The sequence below is a fragment of the Oryzias latipes genome, chromosome 23 (assembly GCF_053564925.1).
Source record: "Oryzias latipes strain Hd-rR chromosome 23, Olatipes_Hd-rR_3.1".
In the NCBI taxonomy this organism is placed as follows: Eukaryota; Metazoa; Chordata; class Actinopteri; order Beloniformes; family Adrianichthyidae; genus Oryzias; species Oryzias latipes.
The window spans coordinates 12,057,212-12,081,220 of NC_136259.1; the positions used below are offsets into that span (position 1 = coordinate 12,057,212).

At 41.4% G+C, this 24,009-nt stretch overlaps 1 protein-coding gene across 11 annotated transcripts in view; it reads right to left on the reverse strand.

The window, feature by feature from the left end:
* osbpl8 (oxysterol binding protein-like 8) overlaps nt 1-24,009 on the reverse strand; it is a 101,439-nt gene that overhangs the window by 15,732 nt on the left and 61,698 nt on the right. For 6 of the 11 annotated variants that reach the window (XM_078941649.1, XM_023952609.2, XM_023952606.2 and 3 more), the window contains 13 exons: nt 13,067-13,140; nt 12,597-12,677; nt 12,245-12,346; nt 11,952-12,155; nt 9,384-9,468; nt 8,442-8,607; nt 8,141-8,357; nt 7,610-7,794; nt 5,623-5,704; nt 5,448-5,546; nt 5,278-5,374; nt 4,148-4,246; nt 3,979-4,076 (listed from right to left, as the gene is read on the reverse strand). In XM_078941649.1, coding sequence (XP_078797775.1) covers nt 3,979-4,076; nt 4,148-4,246; nt 5,278-5,374; nt 5,448-5,546; nt 5,623-5,704; nt 7,610-7,794; nt 8,141-8,357; nt 8,442-8,607; nt 9,384-9,468; nt 11,952-12,155; nt 12,245-12,346; nt 12,597-12,677; nt 13,067-13,140 — 1,589 coding nt within the window. Of the gene's footprint in view, nt 1-3,978; nt 4,077-4,147; nt 4,247-5,277; nt 5,375-5,447; nt 5,547-5,622; nt 5,705-7,609; nt 7,795-8,140; nt 8,358-8,441; nt 8,608-9,383; nt 9,469-11,951; nt 12,156-12,244; nt 12,347-12,596; nt 12,678-13,066; nt 13,141-20,841; nt 21,128-24,009 lie in introns of those variants that run through there. The other 5 variants (XM_078941646.1, XM_078941647.1, XM_078941652.1 and 2 more) reach the window with 2 other exon arrangements.

Below are 24,009 nucleotides of genomic sequence, written 5' to 3' on the forward strand. Positions count from 1 at the left end.
TAAGTAATTATCTAGGCTAAAACATAACATCAGTATTCACAATTCTTATAGATCCAATCCATTTGAAATGAATAATTTTTATTAATAAAATTTACTTTTTATATAAGACGTGTTATGTTCCAACTCTCAAGAATCAGTAAACTACAAAAGCAAAGAACTATAGACTAACCTCATCTGCTCATGAAAACTATAAGATGAGCTGCAATTCAAAGATGAAAAGCTACAAAGTGTCAGTTTAATAGACATGATCTGGTTTATTTATGTGTTCGTTACCATATTACCAGTCTGTTCTTCCTTGGATGTAGTTCTATTGACCAGGATGAACTGTTTATTTTTGTCTGTGGTGATGCAGAAAACGAGTTCCAGCCAGAGTTTACTTTGATGTGAAGCTCCAGAGGCAGGCAGGTATGGAGTGATATTTCTGCCACCACGTTGAACACAAAACTTTCTAAGTTTTTTGCTCAAAAATAGTTTTTTTTTGCTTTCAAAAACGTTTTTTGCGTTTGCAAAACACATTTTTTCGCGTGCGTTGTGTCAAATCTCGCTTTTGTCCTATCTTTGATTTTGCTGACTACTTTGAGCGCGACTGAAGGCCTGTTCACACCGGGACGAATTTCGCCGGCGATTTTCGCCGACGTTTAACGCCTCGTGACTAAACAAAGGGCACCAATTAGAGTGTGCACACCGACGCGAAAAAAACGCCACGCGCCAAAGCGTCAAAAAAAAAAAACGCCTCGGGTTCGTTTTTTTTTTTCGACGCATCGCGTCGAAATCTACTCGACCAATGAGAATGGCGCTTTTGCTCACGTGTCTGGAGCTTCTGAAGTTACAGTAAAACACAACTTGGGGGCGCTCAAACACAAAACTGCCTTGCTGAGCACACATACCAGCGAAGAAGATAGACGCCAAGTAGCGTCTACACACAGCCGCGAAGCAATAATGACGGACATTCTAAAATATCCCCGAACCAAGCACCAGTTGGAGCTACTGGTGCTTGAAATATTCATGTTTTCTTTGTTTGATTCTGACAAGCGTGTAAATACTTGCTCTCTTCTTCTGAGTGAAAAGCGACTTTCAGAAGCGTAAAGTTGCGCAGCGCCACCTTGTGTACAGGAGTATTTCTGTTTTACATTAAGCGCCATCTAATGTCAGGGAATGAAATTGCATGTTCACTCCACTCATCGTCAGCGAAAATCGCCTGGGTGTGAACACAAAAAACGTGGCGAAAAACGCTGGCGAATAACGCCTGGCGAATATTCGTCCCGGTGTGTACGGGCCTTTAGCGTGATATGACTGCCACTGGCATCGCCAAAAAGAAATTCGCATGCGTTGTGTGTCATCTTACTTTTTTCTTATATTTGCTGAGTTAAGTTTCGGTTTGACGTAACCAAGCTGCCATCAAACAGCTGCTGATTGGTCCAGATTCTAACCAATCAAATCGCCATATGAATCTAACATGGTGTCTGCTGCGGAGGCTCAGAGGCTGAACCAGCTCTTTTACCCTCATTTTTGTATTTTTGGATGAAGACGTTTTCATTTTTTTAAATATAATTTTAAAAATAATTCATACTTTCTTTTTTCAGCATTAGTTCATTTTTATTAAGTCAGATTTTTGAATTTATGGCTGAGGATCTCCTGAAACTGTCATGTTTATCTGCTGACATTAAATCAACAGGCCTGTGTGTGATATGTGAATCCTGCAGAGCAAATTATTAGTGAAAAGTGTGATTTTCTTTAAGGTCTGTTTGTTAAAACAAAACAATAAAAGATTCAAAGCACATATTATTTAATGCTGCACACGTGTTTGGGATCAGATGAACAGCAATGATAAGCAGAAGAATGATGGCTCACCACAGTAGACTCAATGTATATAACACAGAAGAGGCATTTTTTGACTTTTATTATCATTTCTGTTTTAGAACTTGTGAGCATTTGTCCAAAGTTAAAAAATATTATTCATAAAAAAATGCTATTTTCTCTTAATATTTCAATCATTTTTTACCAAAATAAAACAATAGTTCAGATACAAATCTTAAAAAGTGTTGCTTCCCTGCTGGATAGAGTCAGAGCTCGGACGTTTTTTTCTGCTGCAGACATTTCAAACACGTTCATCACTACACTGACATGAATAAATACTAAACTCTGTTTGATTTTAGCTGCTTTGCTGCTCCTTCTGGGTTTTACTCTCAGAGAAACGGTCTACAATCGTTGAAAACGGCAGAACCCTCTACGAACAGAACCGACACAAAGTCTAAAGTCCATGTCTGGCTCAGCGCACCGTCAATATGAGACAGAGACACTTGATTGGTTAGAATCTGGACCAATCAGCAGCTGTTTGATGGCAGGTTGGTCACGTCAAACCGAAACTTAACTCAGCAAAGATAGGAAAAAAGTAAGATGACACACAACGCATGCAAATTTCTTTTTGGCGATGTCAGTGGCAGTCATATCACACTAAGTCGCGCTCAAAGTAGTCAGCAAAAATCAAAGAGAAGACAAAAGCGAGATTTGAGACAACGCACGCGAAAAATGTGTTTTGCAAACGCAAAAAAGTTTTTGAAAGCAAAAAAAAGTTTTTGAAAGCAAAAAAAAAATTTTTTGAGCAAAAATCTTAGAAAGTTTTGTGTTCAACTTAGAAAGTTTTGTGTGCAACGTGGTGGCAGAAATATTACTCCACAGGCAGGGACCGTCAGTAAAGTAAAAGAAAAGAACCCAGACAAGCAATACCAGTTTCTCAGTTACTGCCCATAAATACCCTCAAAAACATCACAAGTGCTCATTACAGTATTGTTAAAATAAATTCCACACAAACCCCTCATCATTCCTCTTTCTTAGAGTGAACCAGCGTGTTTGAGTTATGCAAGTTTTAGACACGTCCTTATCTCCTCGCTTTAGCACTACAACTATTGCGGTCCTAAAAATATTAAAGCTAATTCTGGAAAAAGTTACAGCAAAATCAGAAAAAATTATAGTGAAGTTGACAACGTTGACTACACTCCAAATTTGAGCGTCGAGCAGGTCACCCACAGACTTAGGTGCTTTCTGTCCGATATTGTTGTCAGCATTGACTCACAAACAAAATAAATACAAATAAATAAACAGTTCATACTGGTCAATATTTGGTACTTCTTCAAAGTTTTTTCTGTAATGTTTGTGGATAAAATCAGTAGAAGAACCAAACAGACTGGTGATATGATGACGAACACAAACTGATTGATCGTTGACACTTTGTGGCTTTTCAACTTTGACTTGCAACTCATCTTCTAGTTTTCATGAACAGATGAGGTTAGAGCCCACCATGTTTGGAGTTCTTTGCTTTTCCAGTTCTTCAAAAATATTAGAACGAAGATCCCCCATTTTTTACTTTTTAATGAATGCAAAGGTACCGTCTGACTGCCTGGCTTCTGCAATATTCGACAGCTGTCAGTGTTTCTCACCAGCCACACTTCCTCTCATGCTGCTGATGTCGAAAGACTTTTAGCAAAGTCTGCATTTTGCAAGTTTCTGGTGCAAAATGCGTTTCAGGGTCTTTCAGTAGCCACAGTTGATACTTCTTGAAAGGCCACTTATCATTAACGCTACATTTCCTGGCATTTCACAATAGCAAGCTGAAAGCACCAAGTGCTGAACTGACAGCAACTCAAACTGCTTGACGGCAACGTAAACTCCAATCACTGAAAGCAGGAGGTAGAATTTCTGCCACAATTTAAATTTGAGTCTCATATTAAACTTTTTTTGTATGATATTTGCTCCCAAAAGATTACAATTTCATGAATTTTCCAAAGATTTACAGATTTTGTTTTTTTTACAAACTTTTCAAGGCCCTGCAAATTGCATTTTCAATTTTCAAAACCTTTCCACGTTTTTCATTTTCAATTTCCAAAATCTTTCCATGTTTTTCATGACTGCACGAACTCTGGTTAAAGGAGTCCCCTCCCTTCATCTGTTTTCCAGCTGATGCAGAGAGGCTTATCCTACCTTCAGCTTGAACTCCAGCTGAGCGCTGTAGCCAGTTTTTTCACAGGCTATGGTGATCTGCCCCCCCAGCTCCAGAGTCATGGTTCCGTAAAGGATGCCTGACGGAAAACCAGGCGTTAGAAAATAGGCTTCCAGCCGAGTGAGTGCAGGGGGCTGGAAACAGCTGCACCTTTGCAGTGAGCGTAGGGCATGTTCATCACGTAGTCCTCCCCCCGGTTCAGAAAGGTCAGGCGAGCTTCTCCATCCAGTATGGCTGACAGAGAGTTCCCTAGACAGATAGACCCTCTTAGCACCTTCAGCCTGGAACATGACTCAGCACCATGACCATGTCAGAATGAAACCGAAGCCTCATCACTCCACATGTAACATAAACTGAAGAGAAGAACTCTGATGGAGCTGATCAACTGCAGAATCCAATCTGAACTGCTTAGATTTTGGTGTGAAGAGCTCAGAAGATCAGGATTGTACTGTCCTCTTCACAACTAACTGTTGTGAGCTAATGTTGCTCATCTGCATGCTTGGATGAATGAGGGCCCTTTCTGTGTTAGAATGGACTCTCACTCATCCAAGTGTTACTGACTGCCAAATTTACGTCCCGACCGCACAATTATCACAAAAATCCACTGTCCTATTGAAGTTATGTCATGGATGTCGGCTAACTTTCTTGGCCTAGATGAAAGCAAAACTGGGGTAATGGTGTTTACCCCTAGCAGTTGAAGAGATCATGGTCTTGATCTCATCTCTCTTTCCCCTTTTGAACAGTCTGTGGTCACAAACCTGGGTGTTAAACTTTGGAGTTCGACCTCAAAATAAACGCTGTGACCAGGTCCTGCTTTTTTCAGATGCAACGTCTGGCTAGTGTCTTTCATATCAAAAACCAATAGTGAAATTGTCACCCAATGCTTCGTGTTGTCCAGACTAAATTATTGAAGCTCTTCATATGCTGAGTTACCAAAGGATTCAATGGCCAGGCTGCAGCTGGTCCAAAATGCAGCATCCAGATGTATTTTTGGGACAAAGTTTGATCACATTACACAGAGCTTAAAGCTCTGGAGTTAAAGGGTTAAACCACACCAAGATGAGTCATGATGCAGCAAAAGCTGCATTTTGGAGTTACTGATCTGCAGCCCTGACTTCACGCCTGCTGTGAACAGACACTCTGCTTCTTCTTGTTAGTGTTTGACGACTCGTGTCAGTCGACCAGCTGGACCAGCTCTTCTCTAAAGATTCTTATCTTCTCCTTCCAATGCCGACAGTGACCACAGCTGACACTGACAACACTGGGATTCCACTGCGTACCGTAGAACTTGGACTTGGCGAGGATACTGCCGCTCAGGCAAAAGCCGTCTTTTCTGTTGCTGACATAGAAGGCTGACACAGGTGGATGATGGGACACCTGCGGAGAGGAGAAGGTCACTATGACAGCTGTGGAACCTTCCTTTGGCACACAGAAAAGCTGAGGCCCTTACCTGCTCTGCAATGTAGAAGGTCTTGCTGTTGGTGTTTTGATGGAGCCACAGGCAGCGGAAAGTCTCTCCGATGATGGGGTTGTAGGGCTTCTTCAGTCCCTGTGGGTGGAGGCTTGCGTTCATGTCAGCTCGCAGTGAACAGAAAACCAGGAATTAGGGAATGAGCTAAACTCACCTTTGGCTTCTTATAAAACCCGGAGATGTACCACTTCACCACCTTCTTCAACCGGTTGTAGGCATTCTCTTCAACCGCGGCTCTGAAAAAGATAACTTCAGTCAGACCGATGTTCCTCAGGAGGACTGGCTCTAACCTCCAGGTGCTAAAAGTGTGACCCCATGCTGCAGAGTCCGCCACGAGGGACATCAGCCGATAACAAAAGCTGACAAGTGCTACCAAAACTCTGACAAGAGATGGGAAGGGGGGGGGGGGGTCCTTTGCTGAGAAAAGAGGGGGTGAAAGAAATGCTTTCTTTCTTCTCTCTTGGAAAAGATATTGTCTGTGATCTCTGCCTTTCATCAGCAGCTTTCCTAAAGCAGCGAGACAAAAACACAGCAACACAACCCAACAGCAGATTCCAGAGAGCCTGGAGGAAAAGATTTTCACATGAAAGAAAAATTGTGGATTTACGTTGAAGCAGAAGTGTGAGGCAACAAAAACATTTGCCGCGGTTACGTGGGCAAAATATATTGATCATATCAGTGGTCGGATTAGAATTCAACCGTGTAGATGGGCCAAGAAAAACTTTTTCCGATTATAACAAACGTTCCACATGGTCACACTTTCGGTCGGAATAAATCATTTGGGCATGCGCAGTAGTGTTTTATGCGGCAGCTCTGTAATAAACGAGATGATCTTCTAAACATGCTTTTATTAATGTTATAAATATTATGAAGCGCCTGTTCGCTCATCATTTTATTTTTAATCCGTGTGGTCAGTGCTTTTTTTGTGTGGAACAACGGAGCTGGAAGAAGCCAGGGTTAGGAGAAGGCAAACACGCGCTAACAACATTAGCCTTGTTTGATGAACACAAAATCCATGCGGGAAATGCTGCAATCTGCATCTTGGCTGCACGTAAAAATGTGTGAATAACATCAGCCATATTTTGTCGGGACACGACTGGAAACACAAATCCACGTTTGAACAGTTTGGGGACAGAAGCCTAACAAAGCACCCGTAACAAGCACGTAACAAAGCACCACCCCCCTGTCAGGAAATGCAAAGCTATAACTTTGGCTGCTCTCCTCACAGACACTGTTCACTCGCGCGGAGCAGTTGGTCGGTCCTGCTCTCTGGAGCGAAACACCGTTCATGCGTGACGTAAACCAGAGCAGTAGTGACAAACGATCGGAACGAACTGTTTACATGCAACACGACCGGATCAACAATCAGCATAACCCACCTATCTCGATCGGAAAGAAATTGTGATCCGAACGAGTCTGATCGGGGCAGAGTATTCCCAACGGCGTGTTTACAAGATGCATTTTCCTTCTGATTACTTTTGTCCATGTAAACGCAGCTACTGACGTGTTTTAGGAAAAAACAATTCTGTGACCTGCTGAATTCCCACAGACCATCTGTTATCAAACTTTAAGATCAGAAAACACTAAACATGTTTCACTGAATTTGCTCAGACTATACAACAAGAATCCATCCAACCAGCTGGCACATCAAAGTATCTTCCATCCAAAAGCTAATGTGTTTTCGGTTTGTGTCAGTAAAGGTGTTAAGTGAGTTCTCAGCAAAGCGCTCACAAATCCACTGCGCACAAGTAATGAAAAGGAACAAACCGGGAATGTTTTCACCAAAACTAATAAACCGGATCCACATCCACCTCCAGGGATGGATGCACAGTTGTGGCAAAAACATCGCAGGAAAAGCTATACGTTCTGCTGGTGTATTCTGTTCTAAAGTTTTGTTTAGACATCCCCTTTCTGAGCAATTGTGAATAAACCTGAGTCAGACCATTATAGCATTTTAACCATTTTTCTAATGTTCCTGTGCATTCATGACAAAGTCTTCGATGTGTGCAGTGGGATCGCTTATGTTTTTAGCTCCCAACAGATCTATGAAGTCACTGGTTTAAGACGAGAGGTCCAAAACTCCGATGCAGCTGCGCTCAGGAAGGAAGGAAGAAAGAAACAGAATGATGTGAGAGTCTTACTCCGACAGGAAGTCTGCGTGGTAGTAGTAGTCGGACAGCTTGTCCAGGAAGGACCGCGGCTCCAGGATGAAAGTGGGCAAAACCACCTTGGACAGGTCCATGCCTGGCCGGACCTGCTTCAGCAGGGTCCAGATCAGGGATTTGTTCTCCTCCGATACGGTCTCTGTCTGAGCAGCTTCGCCCGCCTGCAGGGGCAGACAGAAAACCCAACATTTTGCAGAAAAACCTGTTTAAATCTTTCCCTTTTTTTTGTCACATCTTCTGCTGAAACTGTGCATGTTCACGCCTGCAGCACCCCCCCCCCCCCCCCCCCACCACCACCACCAGAGCTGTGATCAAAGACAGTCCCTGTGAGAGCAGCAACAAAGAAAAATGCAGATCTCTCTTCATTATATGAGGAACCCTATAGCGATGCCTTTGAACGATAATTTGTTTCTCTTTACACATAAAAATAACATCAGAAATCATGTGACACCCTTTTCTCGTGATGATTGGGTTCCTCTACAGGTGGAACAAAGCAGTAAGCAGTACCTCCCCCAGCTCCTCGTGGGACTGCTCCTGGTAGAGGGTTTCCAGCAGATGCTCATTTGCATCCAAGTCGATGTAAGAGTCATCCTGACGCTCTGAAGTGTCACTGTCGCTCTCTTCCAAGCCCTCGGGGTCAGACTCCTCGTGGTCCGGCTCCCCCTCTCGGTCTGACTTGTCGGAGTAAAGGTCTGGGTCTTTCAGGTGGTCACTGTCATTGAACCTGATGAAGGCACAGAGGATGAAGAGAGTTCAAAGAGATTTTCCACTGACTCACCTCATGGTGGCAGTGTACCACAGCTCTCACTGGAAACCATGGAGGTTGTGGGCTCTGAGGAGGCTGTAGAAGTTAATGGAGTGCTCTCCGCTGGTGGATACCGCACTCATGTCCTCCTTCCCCTCACGGATCATGGTCCTCTTCAGTAGGCTGGAGCACTTCAGGGCCAGCTCTAAGGCATCCATCCAGCACCGCCCTGGAATCAAAGCGGTAAAGCATTGATCCTGTAAGGTGACCGACACCACCAAACTGAGCAAAACATGGAAGGTTAATGGAAGATGTCAGGCAGGGGCTCTGCTCGACTGTTTTCAGTAACCATGGATAGAGACAGAGGAGCTCCTAAATGTACACCAAGAAGAAACAAGAAAGTCCCATTTTTTTCATAATTTTTCAAAAGCATTAAAAAAAACCCCAAAGGATTAAAGCCTTGACTCCATCCATCTGTTTATTTGTTCCGCTTTATCTGCCTACAGCAGGAAACGGTCAGAGTGTGTTAGCTTCACTGTGAAAGGTTCTTGAAGACGTTCTTGGCTTTCTTTACATTCTCTGTACAGACTGTCCAGGAAAGGGAGCCTGAAGAGTTGCTGTAAAACATGCACACACACACTACACTACACACTACACGACCACAGCAGATACTCCTACTGGAGGTCCAGACTTCAGCAGCCCTCCCACATTCCCATCACCTTCAGTCCTGTGGACTTTAGCAGAACACCACCTCGTTCCTTTTTGGTGGACTGACTAGATCGTTTTTTGGCTCCTAAATAATCAATTATCTCCTTTGCTTTGGTGATATGAAGGAGCAGCATCCAGTAAGTGCCTCTCCCCATCCTCATGACGCAGACTCTTCTCCAGAAATGAGCCTCACCACCGCCTTAAACTGGAGTTCTTCTTCAAAAATTGGAGTAACTGCTCTAAAGACATGTTCAGCTAAAGGAGTGATGTCTGTGGGAACCGAAGCAAGCGTCTCACCGTCAGACTCTGAGGCAGCTCTGAAGATGAGGTGGCTGCTGGGTAACGGTTGTGTGATTGAGCCCACTGCTTCCCCTTTAGGACCCTGAAGACATTACAGAGCAAAGAAAAAATCAAAAACCCACCATTGAGTCCACCAATTTTTCCTTTGAGAGTTTAAACAAAATATCAGAAAATATATCTAGACTTTTTTATATATTAATCTTTAATCAAATAATGTATGCAGTACAGACCAAAAGTCAAGAGAATGCCAAGAGTGTGCAAAGCAGTAATCAAAGCAAAAGGTGGCTACTATGAAGAAACCTAGAATATGACATATTTGCAGTAGTTTAACACTTTTTTGTTATGTATATAATTCCACATGTGTTAATACATAGTTTTGATGCCTTCAGTGTGAATCTACAATTTTTATAGTCAAGAAAATAAAGAAAACTCTTTTGAATGAGAAGGTGTGTCCAAACTTTTGGTCTGTACTGTATATTAATTATTTTAATGTCTCTTTGTACTGTTTGATAACCTAAGAAATAATATTAATGTGGAACTTAAAAAACAAAACAATGATATTTTTCCATTTAAGCAACTATGCACAAGCTCACATTTGCATATTCATGGCAGAGAAAGCAGCAAGACATAATGGAGGCCTTCTCAAAAACACTTGTAACAACGAAGATGAACCTCCGGCTCAAGTGGACATTTAAGGAGGACTGAGTGGTACACATCTGCTGCTAAAAGGCTGCATGGATGAATCCTATTCACTCTCTGTGCTGCATTTTGAAGAGCTACCTTTTAAATTATCCAGTCAATGCCAACATCTGCTTCATTGTTCTCATAGAAGGGAACAAAGGATAATATTAAATGGACACCATCTGTTTGAATTATTTAGTTCCTTTTTTCACATTTAGCTGTGTGCAGAAACAACTGTTCTGCTTATCATAACCAATGACATTCGATAGACTTTTTCCATGCAACAGCAGCCATGTATGAAAGAAGATCTCCTCCATAGCATTCTAAACAAAGTAAATGAACAGCTTTGCAAGAGAGAGGAAGTCATGCAATCATACTTATTCTGGTTTTAAAATGGAGCTAAAATGAATTTCACTTTAGGAAAGCAGAGTTTGATCTGTAATGTTCAGCATAGGAACATTTAAACTCCAAGAGATACAGTAGAAAGTAAAAAATAATCCAGCAAATCATTTTGTTTGATTTTTAAAGTTTCTTTTGTATAACCAACAAACAAAAAAGAATTCTGTTATACTTCTTTGAGCAGCTCTTCTCTCCTCCACTGGTTACCTGTTATAATGTCACCTGTTTGAACTGGTTTTCCATATAAAAGACACCTGTCCACACCCTTAAACAGTCAGACTGAAACATCTCCACCATGACCAAATAGCTCTCAAAGGACACCAGGGACAAGATTTTCCCCCTTAACCAGACTGGGAGGAACCAATCAGCAATAAGAAAGCAGTTTGATGAGATGAAATAAACTGTTGGGGCATCAATTAGAAAATGAAAGATCAAAAAAAAAAAAAAAAAGTACGATGATCACAGACAATCTTTCTCCGCCTGGAGTTCCATGAAAGATCTCACATAGTGGGTTCAAATGACCAGAACTACACAGAAGAACTGGTTCGTGACCTGAAGACAGCTGGGACCACAGTAACAAAGGTTACTATAGTGACACATGACATAATCATGGAATCTAATCCTGCAGTTCTCCAAGGGTTCCCATGTTTAAGCCAGGACATGTCTAACCCAGAACATTAAAAGTCTGGTTTCCAGTAACAGCCCCAAAACATCACATCTCTTGAGAAGATCTGCATGGAGGAATAGACCAAAATAGCAGCTACAATGCAGACCTGCTGAAAACTGACAGGAAACCTTTGACCTCTGGCAATGAAACTTGGGTTACATTACAAACCATTAAAGTAAACTTTTGTTATTGACCAAACACAGATTTTTGATCTTTTTTTATGAATAAATTATTTTAAAAAAGAACAGAAAAAAAACTCAAACAATGTGATTTCCTGGATTCTTTTTTCCATTCTGTCTCTCATAATTTGTGTTTCTAAGGTGAACATTACAGACCAAAGCAAATTCTTGTTGGAGGTTGGAGGTTGCAGGTTGTTTTGACCCAACAATTCTGTAAGACCTCATTCAGTTTTTCCTTTTTGTGAATCATTTCAATCCTCACTGGTTTAGCTCTGCGTAATTTCTCAGATTCTTTTAAATACTTTAAACTGTTTTCACCCAAAGAATGTTAGAATGTACTGTAACGCTAAAAACCATATCCAGGTGTTTTTGTATATTTAGCTGAAATCAGGAAAAGATAATTTTAGAGAGAAAGATAGCAAAGAAGCAAATCATTAGACAAATAAACTTTATCATTCAAACATATTTCTAACATTCATATTCTGTTTGAATCAAAATCTTTTGTCGCTCAGCAAAAGTAAACTGTGGTTTCATAAAACACATTTTTTCTTAGTAAATTCTTAATTTTTTTTATTCATTCTTTTAAAAGTCTACATGTCAAAACCCCCCTTTCTGGTGGTCAAAGTGGCTCGTTCTGACCTTCACGGCCCAGATGGATTGCTCCAGTGGGTGGAAGAGCTTAAAGCAGAAGCCGTCCTTCTTGGAGGGCCGCTCGATCAGCTCGCAGGCGTTCAGCAGCACCGTCCCCACCCACTGACCGTTTTTGTGGGTTTTATAGATGAGAAGGACACCGGGTTTCAGCACGCACCACAACTTGGTCCAAGACTTCAGAGTGCCCCGGATCTGCAGACAGAGCTCAAGTGCTTCACAAAGGAGCTTCATCCAAAGACCATGGTTTGGTGAAGTGTGATGGACCCAGCGGACCTACCCACCTTCAGCCAGTCGGCCATGACGATGACAGAGGGATCTGTGATGGTGCTCAGAAGCTCTTTGGTGGCTCTCTTTTTTTCTTCCCTGTAGTTCTTCTTTTGCACCTGCACGCAGCACAAGGTGGTGGTGGTTGGGGGGGTCATGCAAAAGATCTGATGATCTGATCAAACTCCAGAATCACTACAACGCCTTCTGAGGCCTGGTTAGCATTTCTAAAAATACTTGACGTAAAACCATCAACAGGCTACAGTGATCCACGTAAGTGACAGCACAAGTATTTTTAACGTCTCATTAATCCTGACTGCGGTTTAGCATCCGGATAGAAATGAGCTAAGCAGCTTTAAGCTCCGTTACCTTGAGGGACTCCTTTTTGGTGAGCTTTCCTCCAGATCCCGGCACATCCTTGTCTGAGCCATTGTACAGCTTTGTTTCAGACTTCCAGCCGAGAAAAAAGAAGAGTTCAAAGTTGGACTCTGCTCACCTTTGATAACATCAGTCTTTGACACCTGCAACATTTCTACAATCTCTTAATCTGATTATATTCACTTGAATAAAGCTGCTTGTTCCTCTGCAGAGAAGGTCTCTGCCAGAGCCTTGTTCTCTCCAATATCATCACTGTTACAATTTTCTGGCTCAAAAACTTTTCATTATTGAAAAGATGAGGACCACCGATGTTTCAGGTAAACCCTTAAGGATTAAAAACGTCTGTGCTGCGATTCGGGGGAGCTGAACGCCTACATTTGACACTTCAGAGACACTAGATGTGGACTTTGACAGATCAACCTTGAGTGCACTGAATAAGAGAGAGGGTGGAGAAATCCAACCTTGCTCTTGGAGATGGAATTTGAGTCTTCCTTCAAAGGCAGAGGCAAGAGGTCCTCCTTCCCTCTCTCGAAACCTGCAAACACAGAACCCCCCTGTGAGGATGTGGCACTGCTGAGGTCATCATGAACATGAGAACTGCTGAGCTTCAGATGATGAGTCACACCGCGTAGCAAATAGTCTGTAAAAATAACAATATTCAAGTACTAATTTTTGATTTATGTTTACTTCTTTCATAAGTGACCATGGTATAAGCAGGTAAATTTATGACGAGGTGTCTATTATCAGAAATTAATGGGTTTTGCAGAAGCAACCGAACGGTTCCGCAAAACCTCTATCACATTCTCGTTACACACTGTGCATAGGGACATACGGTAGTATTGTGAAGGGAACTGAAAAACTGCATATACAGCTTAATACCATATTCACAGTACAGTATAAGGAATGAAGGAAGGTTCCAGTCTCTTCCCTGAGCACACTGCTTCTCCAAACACTCCTGTCTGCTGGTGCCTCGGCAACAAATCCACTAGTGAGATCTTCTCGCTGCTAAAATGTTGGTGGTTTCAGAGGAATTGGAAGAGATAAAAAAGAACAGCAGCTCAGCCATGAAGATATCTGATCATTGACTGTATCTGAGAATTGGACTGAGTGACTCCTCCCCCCCTAGCATTCCAAATGGGAAGTACCTCCTGGTTCCAAAAAGCCAAAATCAGAAAATAAACAGCTGTTACTCAGTGAATCTATTGGTCAGAAGATGATTCACGTTGATCATGTTGATGTTGAAGATTTACGGTATGTCAAAAAGCCCGTGTTATTTAGGTGTCACTGCGACATTATTAACATTGACATCAAAGGATTAACCACGGTGGCACTGATGTTCAAATCAAATGAAAAAAAAAATCCCTCAATGCATCATAAAGATCCCAACAATTATGTTGCAGAAAACTAATGTAATTGGTAACACTTTATATTAAGATTCCTTAACAAGCTTTGTTAATGCATTAACAAGCATTAAAATTTTTAGGGTGTTAGTAAGACATTTATTGGTACAGTAAGTTTAATAAGGTTTATTAAATTACTTAGTTATCACATTTACAAGCATTTCTATTAGGATGATTACAAGATGCTGATGATACATTTATTGGGTTTATAGATACCTAACAAATTTGTCAGTGTTAATAAACGTAATAAGATTTATGAACAACCTTTGTTAACAAATTAAGAAGTATTATTTTTTGGGGTTCTAGTAAGACATTTATAAGCATTATAGATGCCTCACACAAGCCTAAGTGTTAATAAGCTTTATATGTTTTATTAACTAACTCAACAAATGAATAGGCATTATGTGTAAGGTGCTAGTACGATATTTATTAGCATTATAGATGTCTTGCAAATACCTGAAAGTGTTAATAGGATTCTTTAACATCTAAAGTTAGACCATTGAAGACAAATGTCCATATTACTAAACTGCTTATAAGCTTAACAAATGTATTAATTAACTTTGTAAACAGTTTATTAAATATTTTGCAGTACCTCATCTAAAGTGTGAAATGCTCCTCAACGGAGCTTGTGTGACTGGATTGGTATAAGTTTGAAGGTTATCGTGTGTGTGTGTGGATTTGTGCGTGTGTGTGTGTGGGGGGGTGGGGGTGGGGTGTCATGGATGTGAGTTTGGTGTTCACAGGTTTGACTGGTCTGCTCAGATTCTGAACTCAATCTCCACAGAATCAGAGAAAGGACTGCAAACAAGACCGTCAGGTCCAACATCAGAGTCCGAGCTCCAGCAGAAGCTGCAGTAACACCAGACACTCTGGGGGTTATGAATGTGATGCTACATGCAGGTAAAGGCTGAGCACAGAGATCTGGGAACCTGTTCTAGTTAAGACTACTAACTGTTCTACAAGAAATCCCTCAGAACAACCAAAAAAGAAAAAAAAACTAAAATAAAATCCTAAAAAGTTTCTCACATGAACACAAACAACAAAGTAACAAAAAACAAGATACAATGAGCAGAAAAACAGGATTGTAGAGCAAATAAAACACAAAAAAAAACGTTTTATCCACAGGAATCTGTGGGAATTTGGGCTATACAAATAAAATTGAATTGAATTCAACACAGCAAATGCAACTGCCTCCTAGAAACTGGAATGAGTGACGCCTGCAGGATGACAGCTGTTGTGTGAGCGGACACTCATATGGACCGCGTGCAGGTGCTGTGTTCGAGCTGTCTCTGGACGGTCAAGTTCTATTTGGTTCAGTTCGCTCAACTGATTAAAAAGGAAAAATATATATATACTAGTAACCAAAATCATCTGATTTATTGTAGAAGATAGAAACTCCACAAAAATCAAGAATAAATGGATTTTTTATATTGCATTTTAGTCCCATTTTGCCCATAAAATAGAGCTAAATTACAATAACTTTATTTTAACAGTGTCAGTCAAGAGATCAGAATGAAAAATCTTGGTGTGTACTCTCTATTGAGCATGAGGATTTGTGAAGAGAATGGTCTTCCTGGAAGATGGAAAAGACCTCCAGCAGAGCCAGACCGTGAAGGAATAAGTGGGAATGATGGGGAAGTGAATCCAACAGCCAATCACGCAACAGCTGCTCAGATGCATGTAGGGTTATTATGTCATCCAAAGTAAAGAAGAAGGTTTTCACTTTCTGTCTAATTACTGAGATCCAACCGGACGATTCCCTTCTGAGATCTCAGTGGCTGTGGGAGATTTAATGAGCCAGAGTCAGTAAATATTTGATGGCTTCTGTCTGTAAAGCACAGGCCGTGTCAGCTGGGGGGAGGAAGAAGCCGCTGCAGATGTTGATTTCTACACAGAAGCCGGTCAGACGAGGCCCATGCTTTCCTTTGTTTTAGTAAAAAAGCTGTCCGCCAGCATTGGCTAATGGCTGCATTTTTCATTGAACAGCTTTTTATGGGCCCCGATTCCTTCTTTGTAGAAGCTTCCTCTAAAACATGTTTTGTAGCTGATGAACCCCCCCCCCCCCCCTCAAGTCAAACCTGCAGAAACTCCAATAAAAGATCCTCGGATGAAGACAAAAGACACGCCAGAGCCTTGGAAGAACCGTCCTCTGGTTTAATGCCGTCCCACAGCATTAAACCATTTTTACCCTGAAGGCATCTCTTTGTGTTAGGCAAAACTATCAAGCATTAAAAAAAAAGAAAAATATTCCACTTAAATGAAATTAGTTAATGGTTGTTCAGGCTGTAAACACGACAAAACTACCTAAACCAACCCATCAACGCAATTTCTTACAAAACATTATCAATTATGTTGGCTGACTAATGACTGACATTTAAACTGTTGTCTATTGTAATAACACCAAGTCATTTCTACGTAAAGAAAGAACTGTAAATTCCGCTTTGGGATTTCTCAAAACCAAAGTAGAAATGAGCAAAAAGAAGAAGACAATGTGGTTTGAAAAGACTAAATTATCTCAATCAAGTCGAAACTTCAGTTTAGAGAAAGAAAAAGGAAACATCATGCAGATTTCTTCATGCTGTGTGAGGTAATGCGAGTGTTGAATTAATTGTGTGTTTTTGGGCGTGGTAACTGTAGTTAAAGTCCCACCTTAGTCTCACATAGATCCTCTACTGATCTGTTTTCAAAGCATTACCATTAGTCTTTAAATCATGATTATGTCGTTTTTAGCCAAAATTATAAAACCTGTGTCAGCAGTAGTTCATGAGGAATTTACGTCTGAGTTGTGGGACTGTTAGCACGGAGTAACCGGCACTCATTTCCCATCAGGCCCCATTTACACTATCTCCCGCTAGCTTACAGCCCCTCACACCACCAAAATAACATTAGAGGGGCAACAAAAGCATAGAGCAATATCAGAGCTATCAAGCTGTACAGTTTAGATCCAGATTCCAGCTCAGACGAGGAAAACAAAGACGTTCATGGATTTATTTGCCTGCAGGTGGATGCATCAGAATGGTGCAGAGCAGGGAGGATGTGGCCCACCAATTGTAGCTTCCACATCACTACAAACTTTTTTAAACAGCATTTTATAGTCTGCCCCTGATTCACAGCGAATAAAGAAATACTCAGAAATGCAATTTTAAGCTTAATTTTCTTAAGATGTGTCCTAAATCATAAGAAAACTGCCAATTTCATCAGAATGGATCTTTAAAAAAGACTTCTGCCGGTGAGCGAAACAGTGATTTACAGGTAGGTTCTAACAACTCAGCCCAATAATTCCATTTATGCTGTATTCCTGACCTGCAAACAGACTTTTCTCTGGTGATGAGGATGAAGAAGGCGTTCTATGCCATAGGTGGGCTGACGGCCTACTCCTGTAGCTGATGGTAAGCTGTAGCCGTCTTTTTACAGTTTACTGGTTTTAAGCCTGCTTTAATACGCTTTTTCTGGACACATTTTAACATGTTTATACACGACAAATAAACGAGCCAGTTATCTTTTTTTTTTTCCAAGGAATGCCGTTTCCCTTGAGGCTTTCAATATTTGTTTTTATTTTTTTGTTGGCTTTTTTGTTTCTTAAGGATGTGCAGCACATCTGTAGGTTTTCAGCAGCAGAAACCTCTAACTTAAGGCTGCTTTGATTCTGTACGTGGTTGTCTGATGGTACAACCGCAGAGGAACCTTTTGTTACGTGATGCTGCAAGGCTTTGTTCACTGTTCGTTCTAGTTTTTGTTAAGAACAACTGCACACCTCTCTATCTTGGCCTGAATTTCTTGATATCTGAAGCTAAAATGAGCATTTCTGCTTCACTGCTGTGAGACAGGTCCTTCAGTGTTCCTACGTAAATGTTATGGTGACATGACAGGAACCTTTGAAATCACTCAAGGATCCATCCGAGGGTCTTCGTTAGACAGCACACTGTCGCCGTTAAAACTAAAGCTAAAGCTTCCTTCTACAGGTTGTCTTTTCCTAGCTGGAAAATGCAGGTACAGTGGACACCTGGAGAAATCAGACAAATGAATTCACGTTTGTCCGACTGTGTGCCATAGACAGTTAACAAACCAGGTGGCTTTACTTTTAATTGTGTTTGTGATATTTTTGGAGATAAATCTGTCAAGAACTGGGCCTGAGGACACACTGCTGGTCCTGCCCATTTTCTCCAGAGTCAGGGATTGTTTCAGTGTCAATGTGAGGTTAACAACACACAGTCCTGCTTTCCTAAGGACTAATTAAATTCATGTGTTTGTGTCACACTGCAGACTGACCCATGATGATCTGAAAGGATCAGAAACGGGATAAGTCCTATGCTGAAGCACAGCAAAAGTGCAAAGAAAACAGAAAAACACATTCCAGTGTTGTCAAAAAATATAATGTAATAGCATCATATTATGTCTGTATTTATATATAAAATTGATAAAGTGAAGATGTTCGTGTTCACCGAAGCTGCACGAATGAGATGATATTGGTAGAAACCAACAACTCACCCCAGCCTTTTCAAGGTTCAGGAGGTGAAAGAGACTCACACAAGCTCACGCTCCACATCATGATGCAGGATTTTGTGGGAAATATGGGGCTGCCATGGCAACAGGAGAGCCAAGAACTGCAAACATCATGAAGGAAAAAGCTCAGCTTGATGTAGGAGGAGCTGTTGTGAAGATGAAGGAAACGGTGAGATGACACCACGCTCTTCTTCATAGCTTTAATCAGCAGAGTAATGAAAAAGCTGGGAGTTGGTCTGATGACGCTGCTCAAGAGCAGGTCCAATCGGGTTTGTGTATCTGACACTTGTCTGGCTGTAACACCATGTCATGCTGACCTCGCTCATTTCATTAGGAACCACAAGACCGCAGCTTCAGCCTCTCTAATCGCCTCAGCAAAGGCTCCAGTGTCGCTTTAGCAAAATATTCTGCCTTGTGCTCGCTCCGTGGGACACATCTTCATTTCATACTCAAAACTAAAAAGCTGAGATTTATTAGGAGAAAGCATCTCATCTGTGTCTCGAGGTTTCCCTCTGCTTCTGAGTCACAGTTCTATCTGTGATATTTCTGTAGGATGAAGAAAATGTTCCGTCAGGATCAACACCTTCAACATTTAGAGTCCCACACCAGCACAAACTGCAGGAGCATTCCCATGACTCCTATTACTATCACTCTAACTTTCAAAATAAAACAAAGCAAGCAGAAGTTGCTGTACATTCCCTTCACTAAAGAGATAAAACAAAGCAAACCATAAACTAAAGGGTTCTGTGACTACTATGGTGTGCTGTCACTGTTTCACCTCCTCAGGTTTGACACAAAAACAGTTTTATTTATATACTGGTATTTTTCAAATCTCCTGTTGGAGCAGCACAGAAAAAATATCAAATATACACCATCAATTCATTTGAACACTACTGTTCCTCACTGTTGGTGAAGGTTTGAATCTTCTCTGTGAAGGACATCAATCATGTTTGCACTTTGAAGCACACAAACTCCTTGATGCAGGTTTGTGTCAGACTTCTCAGAATTCACAAGATGACCTCAGTATGAGAAATCAAAGCTACCCTGAAAAATGTCAGTCAAATCTTGATTTTTACCTAAAAGCTTCTTTAAATCATAACTTTTGATGCACAGGGAAACAAAATGGAGGCAGAGAGGAGAAGCCTGCAGACCACGCACACATTTTAAGATCCACTCCAATGAAAATTGTGTTTTTGGTGTTTTTAACATGATCTTGTAGCATTGTTCTGATCATGGAGCACGTATATAAAGAGAATAAAGCTTGAAATTGCATTTCCGAGTATTTCTTTATTCAAATTGTTGTGAATCAGGAGCAGATGACAAAATACAGTTTAAAAAGCCTGTAGTTGTGACGTAGAGAATTCGCTGGATGGCAATAAGCCAAGATGGAAAGAAGAATTTCAGATCAAATGTAGAATTTTTTAACAAGTAAAGTCAGTCCAAAGAACCAGAAGACCTTTTCCATAATAACATTGTTCATGTTGGGAGTAAAACTGCATTAAATAACACATTAAAACGGGTGACTGGAACAAAAGGAGGAGGACGGAGGCACACCTGATGCTGAGCTAAAGCTCTGAGGCTTGAACTTTGTTTAGTGCCCCCAACACAAAGGGGGTTAATAGAAGTTAAAAATAGTCATGACCAGAGGTGGAGCAGGGGACCAGCTCAGCAGAGGAGCAGATGCAGGTACGTGACCTTTCAGAAGATCAGCAGTCCACAAATGAGCATTGCGCTGATTTAATCCCTAATGTTCTGCACATTCAGAGCACTTAGAAAATGACAGAAATCCTTCTGCATCACTGAGGCAGAGGGAATATGCAAAAGCTGCAGGTTCAGGTGCTGAACAGTGTGACAGCTGGTCCACTCTTCCCCCAACAGCAGTTTCTGATGGACCCTTAAACTTTCTTCACCTTATAAAACAAGTCGTGCTGGAGAAGAAGCTAAAGTTCTGTAACATTTCCCACCCTTCCAATTACACCGACTATGCGACGCCCGAACCCGGTTCTCCAGGTTTTTATCCAGATCTGTGAAGCAACAAGCAGCTGTGGTCCTGAGCAAAGGACAAGTCTGTTTGATGCCGCTTTCAAAATAACCCATTCACACTGCCATGGTCACCTGGTTCTACTTTAAACATCTGTGTTGACATGAACATTTTCTTTAATAATCTGCAATACCAAATTCAAGCTCTGAAATCTAAAAATCTGCTAAAATGTTCCCTCCGAGTCCTTGTGAGGAAGCAGCTGAGTGTGAGACCTGCAGCAGGAACTACCACACATCCGGAAGTCCCAGAGGGAAGAGGAGGAGGACGCTAACTACACCTCACGGATCCGTACCTGTCTGGTTGAAGGCTGCTCTGCACCCACCTGGCAGGGAGATGGGCGACAGCTCGTTATAGCCCCCGAAGGAGGCATTGCGGATGAGCTTGCGTCCATCCGGATGCGGAGGTCGAACCGACGCCGTCCCGCCGCACGTGGAGAAGCGGCGACGGCATAGCAGGCCCTCCTCCCTCATCATCGCTGGGCCGCTGGGAGCTCCCTCGGTGGGTGAGGAGGAGCGGAGGTGGGGGGCAGCGGGGAAAACTGGATGTAGTCAGGAGTCAGTCGGATCCAGCTCGCTTAGCTGGAGCGCCAGTGACAACAACAAGAATACAGACATGGAGCTTAAAGTGAAGCAGCAGTGTTTCTCCGCATTCGACCAAGGACTCCCTCCCTACTCAAACGCTCTCCGCTCTGTGACAGAGAGAGAGCAAGTACTTCATAGCCAATAAGCGGAGCCATGCCTCCTCCCCTCCTCTGCATGGGAGGGGAGCTGGGTCTAGCTTGGAGAGAAGCCCTTCTGTTCCACTTCACATCTCACTCTGAAGCTCGTGGTTTCACTGCTTCCCAGCTCCCATTGCGAACGTGGCATTTCAATCATGCATTTTGTTTGAATCGTTTTGTTTGGATCTACTGAGGGCCGTGGACAGATAAAACCATCAGGATCATCCTCATCTCAGATCACTCATTAGGAGTCTTTGGCAGTGAAAGCCGTTAAAGGCAACTATCAAAACCTCCTGAATCGATCTGACCCTTGAACCAGGAGTCACTTTTATATCTGCAAACAAACAAACCAGATCACTAAATCCCAAAGCTTTCTTCTTTGAAATTTAACATTTAAAGGGTCTATATCATGCTTTTCTTCAGCCTTTCAGAGTGAACTATATCCATATATATTAGAATCAAAATCAAAATTACTTTATTGATCCCACATGTGGGAAATTTGTGTGTTACCATAGCAGCTTGTTATCATAAAAGTAAAATAGAATATAATAAAAACAAGTAAATGTAAACAAATAAGGTGGTATAATAATTTAATTGAGCAATATATGATCATATATTACCTTTGACACACTAAAGAATAGGGCTGGGTTGATAAAATCGATTGATTTAAATATCTGAATCAATCCGAGCTTAATAAATTAATAATTGTTCCAGTGACCTAACACATAACGGCAGCAAAGCCAAAGTCTGCTAGCTTGATGCTAATGTATATGGAATTTCCCATAGGACGGCTAATGCTAACTCTTGTTTGACCTAAACATAGATTGCTGATTAAATGAACAGCTTATATACTCACAGGCAGGAAATTTCCAAACTCTTTTAAGGAAACACTTTTTTTTAAAGTAAGCATTTGTGTTCGAATCTTCTGGAATAAAGTCAAGTGTAATGCTATAGCCACCTAGTGACCAAACTGAAAAGCCCTCCAGGAGAGGCAGAATTGTAAAATCGTAAATCGAATTTATTCTGGAAATTATTGGTAATACCCAGCCCTAGTAAAGAACTATTTGTTTCATGAAATATTAGTTATTTTCACAGCTCATTTTCCTACCAGTAAGTAAGACGACTCGATAATGACGTCATCCTCGGCAGCATGACAGTTTCACACACGAAAACAAACAACATCCGAACTTTTGCAAAGATGAATGTGCTTTTTTTTAAACTTCTGATTAAAATCTTTTTTTTTTTTTCTTTTTTCTGTTTACTTTCTTAAACAAAAATTACAAATAACAGAAAATATTTAACAGAGAGAGAGAGAGAGAGAGAGGTGTGTAAACAAATACACATTAGCTAGCAGAAGATGCATAACCCCTTAGTGCAATAGTAAAATCTGTCCAACACAAAAGGCCTTCTGCTCTTTTTTGTTTGCTCAGTTTTGGACAGGACAAGTTTTAAAAAAAACGTTTTTTTGGACAGGCAGTACAGATTCAGAACACGACATTCCCCTGTTCCCCTGTAAACATCAGACTTCTGTCTTAGCAGGAGTCTCAGGAAAACAGCTGCAGCAGACGGCACGCTATTCTTAGTAAAGATTATAAAAATTTGAAGCCAATAGTCAATACCTCCAGAAATGCACACTTAAAATGTTTCTGTATGAAGAATATCATCTATTGTTCCTGCAGCAGCCAACACAAAAACACACAACAGCAGCACTGTTAAGGACAGAAGGACTCATGTTTTTACGGCCCTAAAAAAAACATCTTTATCAGATTCTAATCTGAAAAATAATGTGAGAAACAGGAGGGGTAAAAATGCCATTTTCTTGTGCCATTTCTCTGTGTTGATAGTAGCTGAGAATTTTAGGCGACATGAAGGGCCGGGCTGGCTGGACTTTGAACCATGATTCTCTGGAGACTTAAAGAAAAGTGTTTTCTGTGATCCAACAAGAATCTCCTCAATCTGACAGAAGACTGCCTTTTTTTTTTAGAGAAACGATGCGGTGAAACTCTGTCCTTTCACAGACTGGAAGAATCCTATGCTACCCACTGCAGCAAAGCATGGTGAGCAGATGCTAAGGGCCAGAAGAAGGCGTGCACCGACGCACATGAAGGACACTGGAAGAAAGAAGTGGATGTAAGCAGCAATGACTTAGCCTTGACTTTATCCGATCGTCTGTAATTCATCATTCTTCTGCATCTTATCTGCTGACAGCTTGATGGAAGGTACTTCAGGATTTTATGCATGTACTTTACTGCATCTGCAAAGCATGAGGCTTCAGCAGAATGCCTAAAGTTTTGTTGCAGAGCTAACACTACTATTGATTAACCTGCATCTCCGCCGCTCTGACTCCGGCGGGCGACAATTAAGGACATTAATTAGCTGTTTCTCACACTCATCTCCCAAATCTCATTCAAAAGGGCCCATTTCTGCTGCACCAATGTCCTTTTAAAGAGAAGTCATGCATTTTCTAAAGATAGTTATGATCTTGGTCATTCGTCAAGTTATTTCCTGTCAGATGAGGGCTGGCGCTGAACTTTTGCTCTTTTGTAAAGACTCTCTGCTGCTCCGTCGTGAAAGAGGGCTGCTGTGAGGGCAGAATGATTTAATCTTAAGAAAATTGTCTTTGTAAAAAGCACAATAAGCGAGAAAATCCGCTCAGATCTTAGATTATCACCAAACTGTTGGAGTTTGAAGACTTTCTTAGACTTCATTGTGCTGACGGTAACATTTGTGCTTTCTCCATCA